A 20,984-nucleotide genomic window follows, 5' to 3' on the forward strand; every position below is an offset into this window, starting at 1 on the left:
CTCAGCGTTCATGGGTCTGGTAGATCCGCTGCATTTTGGTATTTTTAAATTCGACACAATCAAGCAGTTTTACATTAAATACTTAATAGATGTTTACTTCACCCAAGTTACAAGCAATATAAACAGCATATATGGTTAATATTTTTTCTTTACCTTTGTTAGATTTAGTTATTTTTTTTTAATCTTTTTAATAAACGCTACTCCTTTTTTTTTTTAATGTAATATTACAAAATCAATTATAGTCAAGATCTCATCTCATTATCTCTAGCTGCTTTATCCTGTTCTACAGGGTCGCAGGCAAGCTGGAGCCTATCCCAGCTGACTACGGGCGAAAGGCGGGGTACACCCTGGACAAGTCGCCAGGTCATCACAGGGCTGACACATAGACACAGACAACCATTCACACTCACATTCACACCTACGGTCAATTTAGAGTCACCAGTTAACCTAACCTGCATGTCTTTGGACTGTGGGGGAAACCGGAGCACCCGGAGGAAACCCACGCGGACACGGGGAGAACATGCAAACTCCGCACAGAAAGGCCCTCGCCGGCCACGGGGCTCGAACCCGGACCTTCTTGCTGTGAGGCGACAGCGCTAGCCACCACACCACCGTGCCGCCTATAGTCAAGATATGAGTGGAAAAAAGATGTTTATCTTCAAATTTACAAATGAAGCAAGGTTTTTCATAACTGGATTTTCTTTGAATTTAATTAGAAATTTAACCCATTCAGTTCAGTTTACACAACACAAGCTGAACACATACAGTGACTGTCAGTCTATAGAACACATCATCCCCATGCTCGCCTTCGTTTTGGGACTGGCTGATGCTCCATCTCATCCTCTTCTTCAAAGTCACTGTCAGACTCTGAATTTTCAGAAATGTGATCTTCACGTTCTGAAACGTCTTCCTCTACATCATCGAAAGCTTCTCTCTCTTCCAAAATCATTTTGCAAGGCCATCTGAGCAGAGAATCTTTTGGCCATCTTGATCAGTTGTGATAAGGAACCACATTGGAAAAGCTGTATTTATTGTGTCCCGCCCCCAATTTACAGGAACCTCTGTCTTGATTCCCGCAAGACAGAGGGTAAAATGTGCAGGAATGTGAGCAGACAGGTGTCGGTGCTTGAACGGCAGGGGCAGAAACACAAAACTCACACACACTAACAGCAGGCCCAGACAGGAGGAGGACAGAGTGAAGGTACACACTTTTATTAGCCCCGGGTCCAGTGGACCCGAACATCCTGTATGTAATATAAATGTGTGGGGTGGGGGGGTACAGTGTGTGGTCATCGAAAATGTTCTGATATATGATGTTCACAGAAAATGAGCCAAGGCCAGTGAGTCTGAGTTTGATAAAATAATCGTATCATTGTTCCTTTGATTAAAAAAATGAAAATGGGTCCCGCAGACCCCAACACCGTACAGGGGTTAATTATGCATCGAGTGTAATTGCACTGATTGAACACCAGAGGTCCTAAACTGTGCAATTTATGAAATGTACAGAAAACACTCTGGACATGGTGGCTCCGGGTCACAACAACTGACACGCATTATATAGTTACGTGACCACGTTATACAGTGGGGCAAAAAAGTATTTAGTCAGCCACCAATTGTGCAAGTTCTCCCACTTAAAAAGATGAGAGAGGCCTGTAATTTTCATCATAGGTACACTTCAACTATGAGAGACAGAATGGGGGGGAAAGAATCCAGGAAATCACATTGTAGGATTTTTAATGAATTAATTGGTAAATTCCTCTGTAAAATAAGTATTTGGTCACCTACAAACAAGCAAGATTTCTGGCTCTCACAGACCTGTAACAACTTCTTTAAGAGGCTCCTCTGTCCTCCACTCGTTACCTGTATTAATGGCACCTGTTTGAACTCGTTATCAGTATAAAAGACACCTGTCCACAACCTCAAACAGTCACACTCCAAACTCCACTATGGCCAAGACCAAAGAGCTGTCAAAGGACACCAGAAACAAAACTGTAGACCTGCACCAGGCTGGGAAGACTGACTCTGCAGTAGGTAAGCAGCTTGGTGTGAAGAAATCAACTGTGGGAGCAATTATTAGAAAATGGAAGACCTACAAGACCACTGATAATCTCCCTCAATCTGGGGCTCCACACAAGATCTCACCCCGTGGGGTCAAAATTATCACAAGAACGGTGAGCAAAAATCCCAGAACCACACGGGGGGACCTAGTGAATGACCTGCAGAGAGCTGGGGCCAAAGTAACAAAGGCTACCATCAGTAACACACTACGCCGCCAGGGACTCAAATCCTGCAGTGCCAGATGTGTCCCCCTGCTTAAGCCAGTACATGTCCAGGCCCGTCTGAAGTTTGCTAGAGAGCATTTGGATGATCCAGAAGAGGATTGGGAGAATGTCATATGGTCAGATGAAACCAAAATAGAACTTTTTGGTAAAAACTCAACTTGTCATGTTTGGAGGAGAAAGAATGCTGAGTTGCATCCAAAGAACACCATACCTACTGTGAAGCATGGGGGTGGAAACATCATACTTTGGGGCTGTTTTTCTGCAAAGGGACCAGGACGACTGATCCGTGTAAAGGAAAGAATGAATGGGGCCATGTATCGTGAGATTTTGAGTGAAAACCTCCTTCCATCAGCAAGGGCATTGAAGATGAAACATGGCTGGGTCTTTCAGCATGACAATGATCCCAAACACACCGCCCGGGCAACGAAGGAGTGGCTTCGTAAGAAGCATTTCAAGGTCCTGGAGTGGCCTAGCCAGTCTCCAGATCTCAACCCCATAGAAAATCTTTGGAGGGAGTTGAAAGTCTGTGTTGCCCAGCGACAGCCCCAAAACATCACTGCTCTAGAGGAGATCTGCATGGAGGAATGGGCCAAAATACCAGCAACAGTGTGTGAAAACCTTGTGAAGACTTACAGAAAACGTTTGACCTCTGTCACTGCCAACAAAGGGTATATAACAAAGTATTGAGATGAACTTTTGTTATTGACCAAATACTTATTTTCCACCATAATTTGCAAATAAATTCTTTAAAAATCAGACAATGTGATTTTTCTGGATTTTTTTTTTTCTCATTTTGTCTCTCATAGTTGAGGTATACCTATGATGAAAATTACAGGCCTCTCTCATCTTTTTTAAGTGGGAGAACTTGCACAATTGGTGAATGACTAAATACTTTTTTGCCCCACTGTAGATGTGTAAAAAAAAAAAAAAAAGCTCTTCAGTAGCTTTCAACCACCAGTCCTGGAATCTGGCATTTTTGCTCACTTTGTTGCTCTGTTTCTGAAGAGTTAAAGTGACACCTCAGATATGGTGAACTTGTACATTTTCTTAACAATATTAAACCTCTCATGATAGCTTTGGATTTATTTTACAGTATACAGACCAAACAAGGCATGTTTTTGAGCATAACCAATTTTGCATTGCTTATAATTTAAGAATTTCAAAAAAAGTTGGGGTGTTTTTGTGTTGTTCTTTCAGTTTTTCTTCATTCAAATTTTGTTCAAAATATTCTGAGAGTTGAGTTAAATTGTGACTCATGAAGCGAGTGAATCGAATGAATTTGTGACTGGCATAATAGTCCTAGAAAACAGCCGTCCTGGTGCAAGCTGTGGGTTGCTTGGATTTTCAGCATAACACTATGCAGTTCAGCCGCTCATTGCTTTTATTTTGACTTGACTATCTTGATAAGAGTGAACCTTTTTTTCTTTTATGCAAAAATAAGGGAAATAAAATGATGTATTTGAGTCTACAGCCTTAATTTTACATTATATTTCCAGTTTTATCAAAACTATGAAATAACATGGAATTGTAAGTTTTTAAAAAATAAGTGTTTTAAAGACATTTTCGATTCTTTCCAGTAGCCAGTGTTTACCTTGATGACACTTTGCACACTATTTGGCATCATCTGAACCAGCTTCATGAGGTCGTCACCTGGAATGCTTTTCAATTAACGGATGTGCCTCGTCAAAAGTTAATTAGTGCAATTTCTTGCCTTCTTAATGTGTTTGAGATCAAACAGTAAATAATAAAAATACAGTAAATCGCTGTATTCCACTACTGTAGTAATTCATATGTCAAGAACCGCTCAACTAAGAGAAATGATATCCATCATTGCTTTAAGACGTGAAGTGTTGTTTAATTCATAAAAATGAAGAAAATCCATTTGAATTTGAAGGGGTGTCCAAACTTTTGACTGGTCCGGTGTGTGTGTGTGTGGTTCATTTAATTTGAGGATTAAAAATTAAATTGTGTTTATGGCTGGTGTGTGTGTGTTTTTTTTTTTTTTTTTATTATAGCTTGGTGTGAACCAAATGTCCCTTGGTGGGGAAACAGCCGCAAAGTCAAAACGGTCAGATAGGATTTTTTTTTTTTAAACAAAGCGCTGAAGGTTTCCTTTTGGATACTGAGATATGTAAAGAGGCATGGCATTAATTAGTTGCATTAATAATTGTCAGTGGAAGGACATTAAGACAAGGGTACTAAGACGCGTGTGTGTTTTTCAGGTATAAGCGGAACTCTCTGAAGATCTTGGGTACAGTGGGGGAACCCATTAACCCTGAGGCCTGGCAGTGGTACTACAGTGTAGTTGGGGAGAAGAGATGCCCCATAGTGGACACGTTCTGGCAGACTGAGACAGTAGGTGGCTGCTTCTTAGTGCCGGTTTCCAGGGCAGGAATTAAGTCTAGTCGTAGTCCTACTGAATCATTTTGTGATTCAGGAATAGAAATCGATTTTGCATAATCCCAGTTATTTTTACTTTCATTAGATGTTTACACTGGGCCTGGGATCCCACAGTGCACACAAAATAATTGTGTAAGCAGGCAGTTTTTACTCTGTGTAGATTGTGTAAGCATACTAGATGTTGAGCAATGCTCCATTTCTTGCATTCATCTTCGGTAAATACTGTAGTCTATTGTGGTTTACATCACTAAGCTTTAAATTACTACTTTTATATATAGGCAAGATTATTAGAGTATAACTTTAATTTGATTATAATTGACAATTTTAAAAAAATCGATGAGAATTTCATTTAATCAAATATTCGGCAAATGACAATGGTCTGAGAAACTAACAGCAAGAATGTTTGAACTGAGATTTTTACAGAGCGTTTCCATCGGTCACTGTCGCGACCTTGTTTTAAGGTTCTTGGCGGACTACACTTTCAGGAAGTAGTTTTAGAGCATGAGCTTGTCGAAAGAAGACGGAAAAATACTGGATGCAATGAGGGGAGATTTTATTGTTGACTCTTCAGATGTACATTGAACAGTACACAGCGTCTCAACATTTCAGCAAACTGTTTCCTTATATGCAGTCACGCACCTCCCCGCCGTCAGCTTTCACCTGATAGATCGTGTGATAGATAGCACATCTCTGCCTGCCATGTTTACCCATGATCCCCCTCTCTGTGTCGTCACTCAAATATGCTTTAACTTGGAAGTATAAGTCGGCCTTAACAGCTACTTTTTATTTTTACTCGAATATTTTGTATTTAGTAATAGTACTTTGACTTGTAACTATTTTTGATACTTTTTATTGTCAGAGATAGAGTAAGTTATTATAAAAATGCAAATATTTTATAACATTGCAACATTAAAGCCTGTTGTTTTCATTAATGGATGATTTTAGCTTATTTTGGCGATAACAAATGAGTCAACTTTGTTAAGATTTAAAAGTTCTTAAATCTTCCTTGTCTCCCTTACACAAACACAATAATGCTACAGATTCAGTTGTATTTTTGTTCAGGAAAGCCAGGCGTTATTTAAAAAAAAAAATACACTAATTTGTTGAAATTTAGGATAAAACAGTATATTTATAGAGCACTTAATGAGGTCCATAAATATTTGGACGGCGACAGTTTTCATAATTTTGCCTCTGTACACCACCTCAATGGATTTGAAATGAAGCGATCAAGATGTGACCGAGGTGTAGACTTGTAGTTTTAATTCAAGGGGTTTAACCAAAATATTGCACTAACCGTTTAGGAACTGCAGCAATTTTTTCACTGTCCCTCCATTTTTCACAGGCTCAAAAGTAATTGGTAAAACTAACATAATTATAAATGTAAGTATCATCTTTAATACTTGGCTGCAAATCCTTTGTAGTAGTGACCGTGAAGGTAGTGATGGCGATGTCTGATAGAACCAGTGTTATAGTTGAGTCACGAAACCTCGAGTAGTCCGAGTCCAGTCTCGAGTCCCCAGTGTTCAAGTCCAAGTCATTTAAAAAAAATTCAAGTTGAGTTCACTATTGATCCGAGTCGAGTCCGAGAACAAGACTCCAACTGCGCTATTTGACGGTGGCTGTTTCAGTGCCATTAACATTAGTTTGTTCCTGAACATGACGTATGAACAGGTGAATGTATTCTGTCAGAGATGGTTGGGAGACGGATGTAAGTGCAGAAGGTGTGTTTAATAATACAAGTGAAGACAGGCAAACAATCCAGAACTGCAGGCAAAATTGTGAAACAGTGAAACGGGCAATAGGTCGAGCGAGGCACAAACAGGCTGTCATAGACTCTGCAGAATCAAAGACGAGAAACAGGGAATCAGGAAACCAAACAAGGAAATAAGGCTCGGTAATGTCAGCAAGACAACTCAATACTTCGCAAAGTAAGTGTGTTTCCACAGTTTTTATACAGGCATGCTGATTGCGCCTTAATCCTGTATAGGTGCGAGTCGTTTACGGCACATGTGAGAGTCCATTTGGTGCATGTGCCCGAGAGTCTATCTGATGCACACGCCAAGGCACGCAGGTGTGGCACTCTTACACAAAATTAGTACAAAGTTAATGTAGATATAAATATCTTATGCCAAATTATTGACGTTACAAAAAATAAAGAAAAAATATCAGAGTCCTCGTCTCCAGTTTACGAGTCTGAATGCAGTTAATGCACGAGTCTGAGTCATGAGTCTTTTAAAATTAGGGCATGAGTCAGACTTGAGTAGTACAAGCCTGGGTAGAATGCATGATTTACTATGGTTGGAAAGCTGTTCTTCCAGGAGTCTGCACAGGTGGATGATGGCTGTATGTTTTGGGTGATTTCACTATCCTATCAGTTCTGCAGCGTTTGAATGAATCTGATCAGAAAGCATAACAATACACACTTCAGAATTCATCCTGTTACTTCAAATAGCAATCACATCACCAATAAATAGAGCTTTAACCCAGTGCATTCTTCTTTTTAAGAATGTACAGAATTGTTGATTTTGCCACTCGTGAAGTTTCTGCTATTTCTCAGATAGGTCTGTTTTGTTTTTTCAGCTTAAAGGGCTGATGACACGTTTTTGACATCTTTGGCGATGTTTTATAACATAAAAAGTAATTCCCGATGATCCATATATTAATTCACGAAGGCGCCTATTTTACAAGTTATGATAAACGTGGCTATTTGGGCAAATTTGACGGGGCTGCAGCACCCAGGAGACAAAAGAGGAGGAGGAGCTATATGACGTCAGCGAAAGAATCTTCCTCCTCACTTACCAGTTTGTTGTTGATGCGAGAGGTGTTCAGTTTGTCATTATTATTATTATTATAATACATTTTTTATATATATAATATAGTTATAGTTATTATGCCTTCGCGTTGTGTTGCCGGCTTTTGCTCCAAAACCCACAAGGATGGGGTAAGTTTATTCAAGTTTCCCAGAGATCCCGAGCTGCATGCGAAGTGGGTGAAGCAAGTCAGGCGCACTCGTGACAAGTGGGAGCCCTCACCAACATCCGTCCTGTGCTCTGAACACTTCGATTTGGATTGTTTTGACACCCTTCCCAGCTTAAAGGAATCTCTTGGGTGTTCAGTTCAGCACAAACGTGTGCTGCTACCATCAGCAGTGCCTACAGTATTCCGGAGGGGGTCTACTAGTAGCTATGCCGGATCCAGCAGCTGCCTGGGACAAGGCGACTCCTCCAAAGACAGTCCTCCTGTCAGAACATGTGTTGAGAAACGACATAAGATAAAGGTACGCAGAGCTATAGAGTGCTCCGACATGATGCTAAAGATGGTAACCATGCGGTCTGCGCGGCCATCTTGGAAGTGGCTCGCTCCAGAGCGCTCATAGAGTACACATCATAGAGTACACATTCATGATAATCATAAATGTAATCATAAAGTCGGCGTGATATCAGTCATGTATTTGCTTGTGAAAGCTTGTTTCTCAAAGCAAACACTGAGGGAAAGCTAACTTAGCCAGACAAGTAGGCTACAGATTGTCATTTGCTTACGCTGATGTAGGTTATCAAATATTTTGCTTCATTCAAGGATAAAACTAAGAAGCCATAAACTAGAAGACGTGCCTGCCAATATTATCCTAAATGTATCACGGATCAGGCAGTCGTAAGCTTATTATGTTAGCCGTTTGCATGCTCCATTAGGAACTATGTATTCAGTGTAGCATACGGCTTACATGATATAAGCAGTGTTTACACATGCAAGACAACAATACACAATCTTAAAATATTGATTCCGTAACATTTTGAACAAATACGGGTTGACCTACCAATCCTTGTTATCCAACCTTGTGGTGTTCAATGCTGGGCTGTCTGCCTGTCCGCTGTCCATGTCGGAGTCGCTCTCAGATTGCACAGTAACAGGTTCAAACCTGTACGGTTGGATGCACCCGTGTTCGTCATCACTTGATTCTTCCGATCTATCCCACTCACAACACAATTCTAGACTCCCAGAAGAGGAAGAGCTAGGGAGTTCACCGGCGTTTTCATGCGCCATTTCCATTGAGTAGAACAGCCAGTGAACCGCAGCGTGTTCTTCCGCTGACGTCACAGCATGGCCGCGAGCCACGGACCCAGTTTTCTTGCGCTGTGCAATTAAAAGTTGGATATTCGCGTAACAACAGCTTCTTTTCACGTAATTATAACAGAAATCTAACATGTTTGCCATGTTGTATAGTTTATTTAAGAAATTGCATAGAGTCATGTTCGTGTCATCAAACCTTTAATGATGGCCTCCTTCACTTGCATTGTCACCTCTTTGGACCACATATCCAGATTCCTCTGAACAACTGCCAAATGCAAATTCAACAGTTGGAATAAACTCGACATTTTATCCCCTTACTTTATCATGAAAATCAAGGAAACGGGCCATAAGTGGCCATGAAACTGCTTATCAGTCCAATGACTTTTGCGCCTGTGAAAATGGAGGGACGATATATAAAAAATGGCTGGAATTCCTAAATGGTTAATGTAATGTTTTTGTTAAACTCCTTGAATTAAATCTGAAATTCTCCATTTCAGTCACATCTTGATGGCTTCACTTCAAATCCAGTGTGGTGGTGTACAAAGGCAAAATTGTGTCCTTGTTCAAATACTTATGGAACTAACTGTAGCATTTGTCTTTTTTTAAAAGCAAACCAAAAAACCTACTTGTACAGACAATTTAAGATGCTGTATGATATCAAGTACTCAATTATTAATTGAAGGAAATGGGTCACTAATTGATTATGTAAACATTAGTGGCAGCCCTACATTTTTATATTTAGATTATGTTGGTGTAGACCAACGTGCACCACTAATATCCATGAGTATTTGTCTGGATAGTGTCCATTTACTAGATTTCGATCACCTTGATTTTTTTTGAGATTGCTTTTGAAACCAGTAAGTAAATGCAGTGGAAATATTTCACTAGCTTTCATCTGTGACCCAAAGAAGAAAACTTGTACATCCAACCTCAAGGTTTGACACGTGCCGCCTTTTTATCATCAAACCAGTGTTTATTCAGTCTGTCCTGTTCAGTTATAAAAGAGTAAATGATGATGATTTAAGGGTCATATGGGGTGGGTGGGTGTTTATTTTTGTGTGTGCTCATGCATTAGATTGATTAATTATAAACTGATGTTGAGGTTTCTATAGCTGATGCTGTGTTTGTATTACATGGGTTGATTTAACTCTTCTGGATGATGGCCTTTTTTGGTTTCAATTCAACCCTATCTGGGACAGTGCCCCTTGCAGCTTGGTGGTGGATTTAATTCAGCATTAATTCACTCTGTATTTGTTTACATTCTAACGGTTTGTGCTTTTCAGGGAGGACATGTATTAACACCCCTTCCAGCTGCCACTCCTCTGAAACCAGGATCTGCAGTGAGTTTCTCGCTTCTTCTCTTCAGTCATAAGCCCCTTTTACACAGCCTGTTCAAAGCAGAAACCTTGCGCCTTTATTCTACCTCGTGCTGTGTAGAAAATGTCCGAATGTGGACCAGGGCGGGGAAGGTCTGTGGTGTTCCACCTCTGAGCTGGAATGCTTGGTAATAATGGAGCCAGAATCGATGTCTGTCTGTGTGAAAGGGGCAGGCAGTGGGGTGGGACATTTTTGACATTGCTGGTCTACTTTCCAAGACCAGCACAAATTCAAACATCTACATCGTCTAAGGTCCGCATGCATTTCTGCCTTGAATCGCTTCCAACTTCCCAATTCTGATTACACAAACATGTTGCTTGCACGAATCTCTCCACTCTTTTTCTTTGGGGTATTCATATTTCCAATGCGTAGATAAGTCACCTTAGACACTGACGCTCCGTTGTGACGTCACTCCTCTGGTCGCAGAACGCCTGCTCCCAGTGTAAAAACTCACACCGGCACTGCTTCCGTTTGGTGTTATTTGGTTCAGTGTAAGTCACTATTGTGGTGTCTTCTTTATGCCAGTGTTAAGGAATATCTGCGTAAAAAGGGGCTATGGTCATCTAATGGCCCTTTTCCTCGGCTCTATTCACCTTTTTGGCTTTCCATCAGGCCAAAGTTGTGGATAGTACTTGGTACCCAGTAATTTTTGAGGTTCCAAGTGAGCTGAGGCCATACCAAAAGGTGACGTGAAAACGGTGCAATCTACTGATTGGTCAGGGAGAATTGTATCACTGCGTCATCTTTGTGCGAAATGGGACAGCATGAACAAACCCTCCGTTTTTAAATAGCATTATATTTATTATACTTCACTGATTTTTATATGTATGTTTTCATAGCTTGTGTGCATATGAAGCGGTGTTGTGTCAAGCTGAAGTTGCCACAATTTGTCATGTTTTAGATGTGTTGGGGGCGGCAGCAGCATCCAAACTGTCAGCAAATAATGGTAATGGCATAAAGTGCCATCAGTTTACAAGTGGCAAAAAAAGCCATGCTGTCTGTGCTAAAATGGGGTAATGATGAAGACAGTGCTTTCAGTTGGAGGATGCAGGTTCGCGTCTCCACTTGGCATATTTCATTTGCAAAAAGTTTTGCTGAAGGTCTCATCTCATATCTCTAGCCGCTTTATCCTGTTCTACAGGGTGGCAGGCAAGCTGGAGCCTATCCCAGCTGACTACGGGCGAAAGGCGGGGTACACCCTGGACAAGTCGCCAGGTCATCACAGGGCTGACACATAGACACAGACAACCAGTCACATTCACACCTACGGTCAATTTAGAGTCACCAGTTAACCTAACCTGCATGTCTTTGGACTGTGGGGGAAACCGGAGCACCCGGAGGAAACCCACGCGGACACGGGGAGAACATGCAAACTCCGCACAGAAAGGCCCTCGTCGGCCACGGGGCTCGAACCCGGACCTTCTTGCTGTGAGGCGACAGTGCTAACCACTACACTACCATGCGGCCCTTTGCTGAAGGTAACACGGGTAATTTAAAATTAGCCAGCCTTTAATTATATTTTGCCCGATTCTCTGTGGATAAAACTGATGTGTACATGCAGTCTGCCTTTGATCTCTGTAGTCAGTAAACATATTAAAGCAAGCCACAGACTGAAGGCTCTTGCTTTCCTAAGAAACCATTCGAGACCCTCATGTTTTAGTAAAATGCACAGAATCCTGCGTTGGTCCAAGTAATGCCATGTTATGATGATTGATTTATTACAAAACCTCAGTCAACTCATAACATTACCCATTACATTACCCTTAACTTTCTTTTACCAACTGAGGGTTAGGCGAAATATCGGTACAGGGTGGCTAATTTAAAATGCGTAATCTGCAACAAATCTTTCCCCAAATAATATATGCTGAATGGGGAAACAAACCCGCAGCTTCGAACTGGTAGCTGTTTGTCTTTACCATTGCACCACCTCGCTCAGTAACACTGATAGGCCAGAAAGGTTTTTTTTGTTTGTTTGTTTATTTATTTATTTTTTGTCTTTGTCGTCGGCTCAGGAGTAGTGTTAATGATAAAGATGTTCCTGTGTGTGTCGCGTTGAAGATGATATCGCATCAGGTTAATGCGGCGTTGCAATGACGACTGGCTGTAGTGGAAAATGAGCTACTGATAACTAAAGTGAGTAGAGTCAAACCGGTACCATGCAGTGGAAAAGGGTCATAAAACTAGTGATACTGAGCCTGTGATTATGTTTTAGGAATGTCCAGGTTAGTGCGTTGAGTTTTTGCTTTCATTTCTATTGGCTTTACACTTCATGATTTTGGCCAAGGCGTATGTTTTATTGTGTCCTGTAGACGTTTCCGTTTTTTGGAGTCGTTCCTGCCATACTGAATGAGTCAGGAGAGGAACTTGAGGGACCAAATGAAGGTTACCTGGTAAGACATTTCTGTTTCCACTTTTAAGATTTTGAATAATGTTTTAAAGGGTTTCTCCCTAGGCTCCAGCTTGCCTGCGACCCTGTAGAACAGGATAAGCAGCTACAGATGATGGATGGATGGATGGATGGATGGATGGATGGATGGAAGGGTTTCTCCCTTCAGTCTTCTCTTCAGGAGGTGGAAAAAAGTGTTGGCTGAGGGGTGTAGAAGGCTGAAAGCACACTTGTAAAACTCTTTTTCATTCAAATATGGTGATGAACAAAGCTTTGGCAAGTGCATGTAGAAATAAAATACCCAAGCATGGAGAACATGATTAGAAAACTATGTAAATAACTATCGTTAAACATTTTGTGGGTCACGTCAAGATTTTATTTTTTCTTTTTGTTCATCAGTTTTAAATGTCTTGAGTGCCTGGCATTTCTGCAGCACAGACATTCGGTTTGTGCCTGGTGGCAGATTAAGAGCTTCTTCAGAAAATGCTGCTCGCAACCCAAAATACACGTTTGGTTCACTTCCTGCAGTTGGGTTGATCCAGGATGTAACTGCTTTCTCAATCGAACCACGCTAGAGTTTATTGGAACTGGACTGAGACCACCTTATTTTAATGTGACCTGAGTGCAGTTGCTGTCTTCTCACCTGCTTAGCTAAAGAAACAAAAGAGGAAATGCACCGGGTTTGATTCACATTACAGACTGCGTATGATGTGAAATCACCCTTAAAGCCGGACCACACTCGTGCTATAGGCAGAAAAAACAAACAAATAAAAACGGTGGCTTAGCTGGGGTGAAAGCAATTTTATCTCCTTATCCATATTCAGCCAACTAACTGTGGTATTATGGTAGATGTTGTTGCTAGTTAAACATTTTGTATGTTACATTACTCCCTTTATGAGGCAATAAAAAAACAGTTTAAATTGTACTAGGTGTATCTTCTAGCATTAAGTGCACATGCACTGCAACAGATAAAAACTGAATGTTTTTTGAGTGCAAGTTTTGTGCTCGTTTCTGCATGAGCAACACTTTAAATATTGGAATCCTTAATTGGGGGGAAAAATGAATAGTGATTTTAAATGAAATGCTTGTCCCTAGATTTTAGCAATTAATAGAGTAATTTTGTTAACCTCTGATAAATCTAATTATCCACATTCATTGGATATGAGCAATCGCGTGCTCTGATTGGCTACTCTATTACTAGGCTATCGGCTCGTGTACTGTGAGTAAAGAAAAACAAAATGGTGGAGTGTGTTTGTGAACCAACCAAGGACTGAATAAAAACTACTCGAAAATAAAACCCCCAAAATGATCAAATATTTAAAAGAAACAGAAATGGCTAAAAGAATATAGTATTTAATTCATTCATTCATTCATACATGCCCCCAATATCGCCTGTTCCACAGTCCAGCCCAGTCAGTGCTGGTAATGCACCTTTTAAGTTTGTTTGCCAACTGCCAAAAAACCCTGAAGAAGAAGAAGCAGCCTCCAAAAAAAAAAAAAAAAGCAACAAAATACAAAATATGGAATAAAAGTATTTCCCCCAACAACCCCCCCCCCCCCCCCCCCCCAAGAATTATCGCAGTTTTCACAAATTGCTACTGTAATTTTGCTGGTTTGTTTACATTCTAAGCAGAAATGATTTTGTCGGACATTTTGTATAAAGCGTTTTTTTTTTTTTTTTTTTTTTTTTTTTTGGTTTTTAAATCAAATTTGCAAAGAATAAAAACACTGTTTCTCAAAATCCAGTGAATGTGGATAGAATGAAACAGTTATTCCACTCAATCTCGTCGTACATGACTTGTAGCCAGCTCAGCGCTACATGCCTCATCGGCTATCAGTTCATATATGACTCGATTTCGTGGAATAACTGTTAATAATTGCTATTTGTAAGCCTTGGTCATTAGGGGATTTGTACTCCGTCCATGTCCTGGTGAGCCAGGACTAACTCATTATAAACTGCAGTAACAGTACCATCATTGTCTGTTATTCTTTCTTAATGATGACACAAAATACTAATAGCGGTGTGTGTGTGGTGGGGGGTGTTTTAAATCTTAACGTTGTTAAATTATGTTCTTGTTTATGTTCTGGCTGCCTTCATCTTGATGTTTATGCTTTGTGTGGTGTTCCACCAAAAAAAAAAAACCCTTGGATTCAGTTGATTAGCATGTCTAGCAGTATAATATGAGGTCCTATTAATATGGTCATAGGGCATGCTCTAGTATTGTGAGTGCCAGCACAGTACAGGTGTGTGGTGTTCTATTTTTAGGTATTTAAGCAGCCCTGGCCGGGGATGATGAGGACCGTGTATAGGAACCACCAGAGATTTGAGACAACCTACTTCAAGAAATTTCCTGGCTACTATGTAACTGGAGATGGTAATGTGAACACTAGCATTTGTCCGGAACTGACTGAGTGGTTTATTGATCTGTGTGGGCGTCCAACAGTTCACTGATAATGCCTATGAATATTAGCTTATCTTATTGCAAGTCTGAATTACATGCCATGCTGAGTATGAGGACTCCCTGGAGTGTTTTAGGCTTTTACTTATAACTTACTATGCCCCATCATCTTCAATAATAAGTGTACAGGAATTAACTGATACATTAGACCTAACCCTGTTTCTCAGAAGAACTTTTGAACTTTCAGACGTAGTACTTTAATCGGGTGTTATATTAAACACTTGTCATTAAATGATCGTATGAATTTGTCGGACAATCCAGGAAATATGTTGTGCACTTTTTCATGTCCTGCTTTTATTATGTGTTGAGGTTGCCGCAGGGATAAGGATGGGTACTACTGGATCACAGGCAGGATCGATGACATGCTGAATGTTTCTGGTACAAGACATTAATGAACACGTTTCCATTGCTGCTCTTAATGTTTAGTTTTCTAGGGTACGATAATGGCATAATCATTTTTATCACATTTCTCTCAGGTCATTTGCTGAGCACTGCGGAGGTGGAATCTGCTTTGGTGGAACACAAGGCAGTAGCTGAGGCAGCTGTGGTAGGAACACCCCATCCCGTTAAAGGAGAAAGCCTCTATTGCTTTGTCACGCTCAATGACGGCATCAACTATACTGCCAGCCTGGAGGCTGAGCTCAAGAAGCAAGGTGTGTGTTTGTGTGGTCTCGGTGTAGGTCTGGATTTCAGAAGATTTTTAACATTAAAAAACCAGTTTTTAAGTCTTAGGCACAGACCAGGGGCTTAATTACAGTCCTGGTGACTCGCTGCTCTGCACCATTTGACATTTTGTCTACAACATAAATGGCCCACCTCGTTAAGGGATTAATCAATCCCTTTTTTTTTCTTTTTTTTTTTAAATTGTCATAAATAACAACAAAATTCCGTTGGAGCAACCCAGCCATACATAGTAGGTGTAAAAGTGCATAATATAAAAAGTGCATAGTAGTGCAAAGTCCCATAATACCCATTATAAATAGTCCAGTGCAGGCACGAAATGTAAACGGTCATAGTCGTAGCAGCAAGAGGTACATCAGAAAACCGATCAAGAACAAGGGCACCCAAAACAGAGAGCATGGTTGGATGTGGAGTTAATGTAATGTTGCAGCAATGCAGAGTCCAGTCCAATAATTAGTTGATCAGTTCCATCCGGTATCAGCAGTGCGAGGCAGAGGGTCCCCAGGACTGGAGTTAAGAGCCCTTGTCATAGATTATAGGGTGATTACAGTAAAACACCACCAGTGAACAATCAGCTCATGAATTATTGGAAATTATGAAAATTATTATTAAACATAGCAAAAGAGAAACAAAAGCGAATTTTTTTTTTTTTAAATTTATTTATTTTTTAAAGGCTTACAGTACCAGTCAAAGGTTTGGACACTGAAGACATCAAAACTATGCAGTTACATATGAAATTGTGTGTTGAACAAAAAAGTGTTTCATATTTTAGATTCTGGGTGGCACGGTGGTGTAGCGGTTAGCGCTGTCGCCTTACAGCAAGAAGGTCCGGGTTCGAGCCCCGTGGCCGGCGAGGGCCTTTCTGTGCGGAGTTTGCATGTTCTCCCCGTGTCTGCGTGGGTTTCCTCCGGGTGCTCCGGTTTCCCCCACAGTCCAAAGACATGCAGGTTAGGTTAACTGGTGACTCTAAATTGACCGTAGGTGTGAATGTGAGTGTGAATGGTTGTCTGTGTCTGTGTGTCAGCCCTGTGATGACCTGGCGACTTGTCCAGGGTGTACCCCGCCTTTCGCCCGTAGTCAGCTGGGATAGGCTCCAGCTTGCCTGCGACCCTGTAGAACAGGATAAAGCGGCTAGAGATGATGAGATGAGATTTTAGATTCTCCAAAGTAGCCAGTGTTTACCATGACGCGTTACACGCTATTCGCATCATCTTAACCAGCTTCATGAGGTAGTCACCTGGAATGCTTTTCAATTAACAGGTGTACCTCGTCAAAAGGTAATTAATGCAATTCCTTGCCGCCTTAATTTAAAAAAAAAAAAAATTGAAAGTTCAAAAGCGGTCCGCATGGTAATGCGCGCAGACTTGTCACTTATTGATGCCGACTCGCATAAAATGCTTTTGTTTTGAAATAGATGAAAATAAATCACAATTCCACCTTCCCTTTGAATAGTTTTAGACCAAACTTTGTAGCATCTTTAGTGCTCTTAAGAACAGCATTTTCTTTCATAATCTGTAATTCGTCCTCCCTTGCAGTGATAGTGATTGACTGCCAGTTTGCTGAGTCGCTCGAGGTGATTGAGAAATATTCTGAATTTCTCAACTAATCAGTGTGCAATTTCCTATAATCTCCTCTGTATTTAAACCAATTATATGTAATTATTTGTCCAATTTCCTTTGAGCCTGTGAAAATGGAGGGACTGTGTTTTTATCTCATCTCATCTCATTATCTCTAGCCGCTTTATCCTGTTCTACAGGGTTGCAGGCAAGCTGGAGCCTATCCCAGCTGACTACGGGCGAAAGGCGGGGTACACCCTGGACAAGTCGCCAGGTCATCACAGGGCTGACACATAGACACAGACAACCATTCACACTCACATTCACACCTACGGTCAATTTAGAGTCACCAGTTAACCTAACCTGCATGTCTTTGGACTGTGGGGGAAACCGGAGCACCCGGAGGAAACCCACGCGGACACGGGGAGAACATGCAAACTCCACACAGAAAGGCCCTCGCCGGCCACGGGGCTCGAACCCGGACCTTCTTGCTGTGAGGTGACAGCGCTATGTGTTTTTATATTTAAAAAAAAAAAAGTGTAATTCTTAAATGGTTACTACAATTTTTTTTTTCAAACCCCTTGAATTAAAGCTGGAAGTAGTCACTTCATTATATCATTGTCCAAACACTTATGGGCCTGACTTTGTGTAGTATAGGGAATTTTCTATTATACTAGTCTTTTAGTAAACACAATGACTTTCTTAAATTTGAAATATTGTAGCTGAGTATAACGGAGTGCTCTGTTTGGTGTCTATAAAGGTGTTGATGCCATCAGAGCCTTTTACTATAAATCTCCAGCAAGTTTAAATTGTGTTTTCGATATTGACTTTTCTGTGAGCGTCTAAAGTGATTTAGAATGTTTTGATGCGAATATTGCATTTTCAGACCATTTGAAAGCACTAGGGAATAAAAGAGATGCAGCTTTGAAATTATCTGGTGTCTGTGAGAAGCACCTCAGCTCTGACCTCACTATAGCTTTTACAGTACAGCTTTGCTGGATCATTGAAATAAAAGGCAACAAAAAGTCAAGAGAACTTAATTTTTGTACAAAACTGAAATCCAAAACCTGTTTGTTATAAAACTAGTTATATTTTGTGAAGTATCAATATCTGATACTTCATATTGATACTTTACAAAATATGACTAGTTTGATGATTGATATTACTGACTTGGTAATTCTCAGTTTCGTGTACCAATCTTTGCCTCGGATAATTCTGAAGTGACCAGCTTTTTGGAATTTGGTTGAATTGACATGACCCTATTTTATGTTCTGAAAAAACAGTGAGGGAGAAGATTGGTGCCATAGCTACACCTGACTACATGCAGAATGCGCCTGCGCTTCCAAAAACTAGATCAGGTACCAGAAGTGTGTGTGTGTGTGTGTGTGCGCTTGTCCTTGAGTTTCTATAGTGTTTTATTTCTCACACCTTTTTTTTTCTTTACTTTAAAAATTGACTTTTTCATGATGTCTACAGGTAAAATCATGCGGCGTGTGCTCCGGAAGATTGCATCTAACCAGCAGGATTTAGGAGACGTGTCCACGCTAGCAGACAGTTCAGTTATTGAGCAGCTGTTTGAGAACCGTTGCTGTACTGCTGTGTGAACATTAGTAGACACTATTAAAACCACTTCACTTCAGTCCAGTAGGGCTTCAGTTTTAAAGAAGGGCAAATGGGTAAAATGAAATGTAGAGCAATCTTGGTGGAAGGTCATGGGGGAAATAAAATGTACTGCGATTTTAAATCTCTAGGAATGGAAAAATTTTGGAGGGAGTTTTTACTGGACGTGTTTGTATATTTTAGTTGTAACCATTTTTTTTCCCCCTGTGAAATATTTTTTTTTCTTTTTTTTTTTTTTAAAAAGGAGGGAGGGAAAATGCATATCTTATTGTTTTTCAGATATTTCATGCACAGACAGGAACAGAGTACATTTTATTTAATGTACTCAATCACCGGTAGTTTTTATATGACTGAGAGAATTTGTGCGTGCCAAGGTTGAAAATCATCCCAAAAAGACTCAGTTTCTTTTTGTACGATGTGGTTTTACATTTAAGAGAGAGTCTTTTTTTTTTTTTTTTTTTTTTTTTTGCAAGGCTAATGTAGCAAATGTTAATTTCCGATTTCTAAGCTCAGTTGTTAGGATTTTAACATGTCTCAAGAAACGATGTGTATACATATTGGGGATTATCTCTACTTTAGGGTATGATCATGTTGTGCTAAAATCCCCAATGTATTGCATGAAAACTGCTTTTCCCATAGTTCTACCATGAGCTTGTAATTGTGTTTTAAATGCGGTAGGACATGGGTTTTCTTCAAACTGAACTGAGAAGGACAAAAATATTTAATACCAAAATGCTGTGATTTCAGTAACTAATCCAGGTAAAGATCCAGTAATCTTGAACTACTGCATCGTTCAGTAGAGATTTGTTTCAGGAATTGTTAAGACCATCTGGCCCTTCCGTAATTGCCTGTTCCTGCACGAGGAATGTTCTGTGATTTTAATGGAGCAGCTCAGTAAGATGCCCGTTTGTAAATTTGCCAGAATCTTAAATGTACACCAAGTCTAGTCAGTGGGGTTATGATGTGACTTGGATACGCTATCAGACACCTTGATCTTCAGGTATTTTCAGGATTCACCTGAAATTATTGCATTTTCAAATGATTCATATGATTATTTCATATTATTTTCATCTTGGAGCCTCGTTCTCTTACCGGGGGAAAAAACTCCTTAATGTTCGTTTATCTTGTTTTTGTCTATATTCCCCTTTTTCTGTTCTCACTCGGCGATATATTTTAATCCCTGTATTTTGACTGTTAATCAAATTATGGCTCAAATATACACTGGTGTGGGTGAAATAAAGTACCAATTGAATAACAGTTTTGCACCTTTCCCTCCTTCAGTGTTGCTCTTTGTCTATACGTACATTTATTCGTGTATACACTTATGTAAATTACTCTACACTCACTTGCAAACTTTGTTACAAGCAAATGGCAACTTGAATTCCCTCGGTCGTTCTCATAGAGAGGAATATTATCGATGTTTTTTAAATTATTTGAGGTGTGTGCACGCGTACAGTACAGTGCAAAAGTCTTGGGTACATGTAAAGAAATGCTGTATTTTTAATGAAAACGAACATTTGGAACTCTACAATGTTTTTGTACTGACTTGATAATGGAGAAGTCATAAAATAGAAATCTGTAACACCGATTGTATAGAGAGAAAAAATAGGGTGCCGAATACTTTTTTTTTTTGCACAGTACTGTATGTATATTACATGACGTGTATACTGCCCTTGGTAGGCTAGAGAAAAACAGATTCTTAGGAAAAACTGCAAATACTTAAAGCTGTAAAAACCTTCATATGAACCATTTAAGCGCTACTGTGGTGTGCCATGACGCACAAATTCAATGCTGAACACAGATAAAAATGATTAAATGGTGAAAATGCACTATGACATTAACCTCACAAAAACAAGATGCATCAAATGCATCTTAAATCTTTGTTTGAACATATCTTAAAATGGACATGGTTGGTTAAGTGCAGTAGGATATGACAAAATATTTATGTATAAATATTGTTAAATTCTGTATGAAATGTTTGTGCTTTATATTACATATACTCATCTCAAAGAAATAAAATAAGGCTTTTTCAGGCCTCTAAAATTGGAATGGAATAATTGTCATCATAAAACCTTTATAGGTGCAGATACAAAAATTCGAGAAGGCCTCTAGCACAGGCAAAACTTTTACACTTTTTCTGTATTCTGACCAATTT

At 40.0% G+C, this 20,984-nt stretch overlaps 1 protein-coding gene across 3 annotated transcripts in view; it reads left to right on the forward strand.

Annotated features, from left to right (window-relative positions):
* Positions 1 to 20,086, forward strand: part of acss2 (acyl-CoA synthetase short chain family member 2) — a 47,107-nt gene extending 27,021 nt beyond the window's left edge. For all 3 annotated transcript variants that reach the window (XM_060937925.1, XM_060937926.1, XM_060937927.1), the window contains 8 exons: positions 4,505 to 4,637; positions 10,034 to 10,090; positions 12,437 to 12,517; positions 14,780 to 14,888; positions 15,282 to 15,350; positions 15,449 to 15,625; positions 18,493 to 18,567; positions 18,686 to 20,086. In XM_060937925.1, the coding sequence (XP_060793908.1) occupies positions 4,505 to 4,637; positions 10,034 to 10,090; positions 12,437 to 12,517; positions 14,780 to 14,888; positions 15,282 to 15,350; positions 15,449 to 15,625; positions 18,493 to 18,567; positions 18,686 to 18,813 (829 nt within the window). In that variant the 3' untranslated portion in view covers positions 18,814 to 20,086. The remainder of the gene's footprint in view (positions 1 to 4,504; positions 4,638 to 10,033; positions 10,091 to 12,436; positions 12,518 to 14,779; positions 14,889 to 15,281; positions 15,351 to 15,448; positions 15,626 to 18,492; positions 18,568 to 18,685) is intronic.
* The last annotated feature ends 898 nt before the right edge of the window (positions 20,087 to 20,984 follow it).

Source organism: Neoarius graeffei, chromosome 13, assembly GCF_027579695.1.
Source record: "Neoarius graeffei isolate fNeoGra1 chromosome 13, fNeoGra1.pri, whole genome shotgun sequence".
NCBI classification, from domain to species: Eukaryota; Metazoa; Chordata; class Actinopteri; order Siluriformes; family Ariidae; genus Neoarius; species Neoarius graeffei.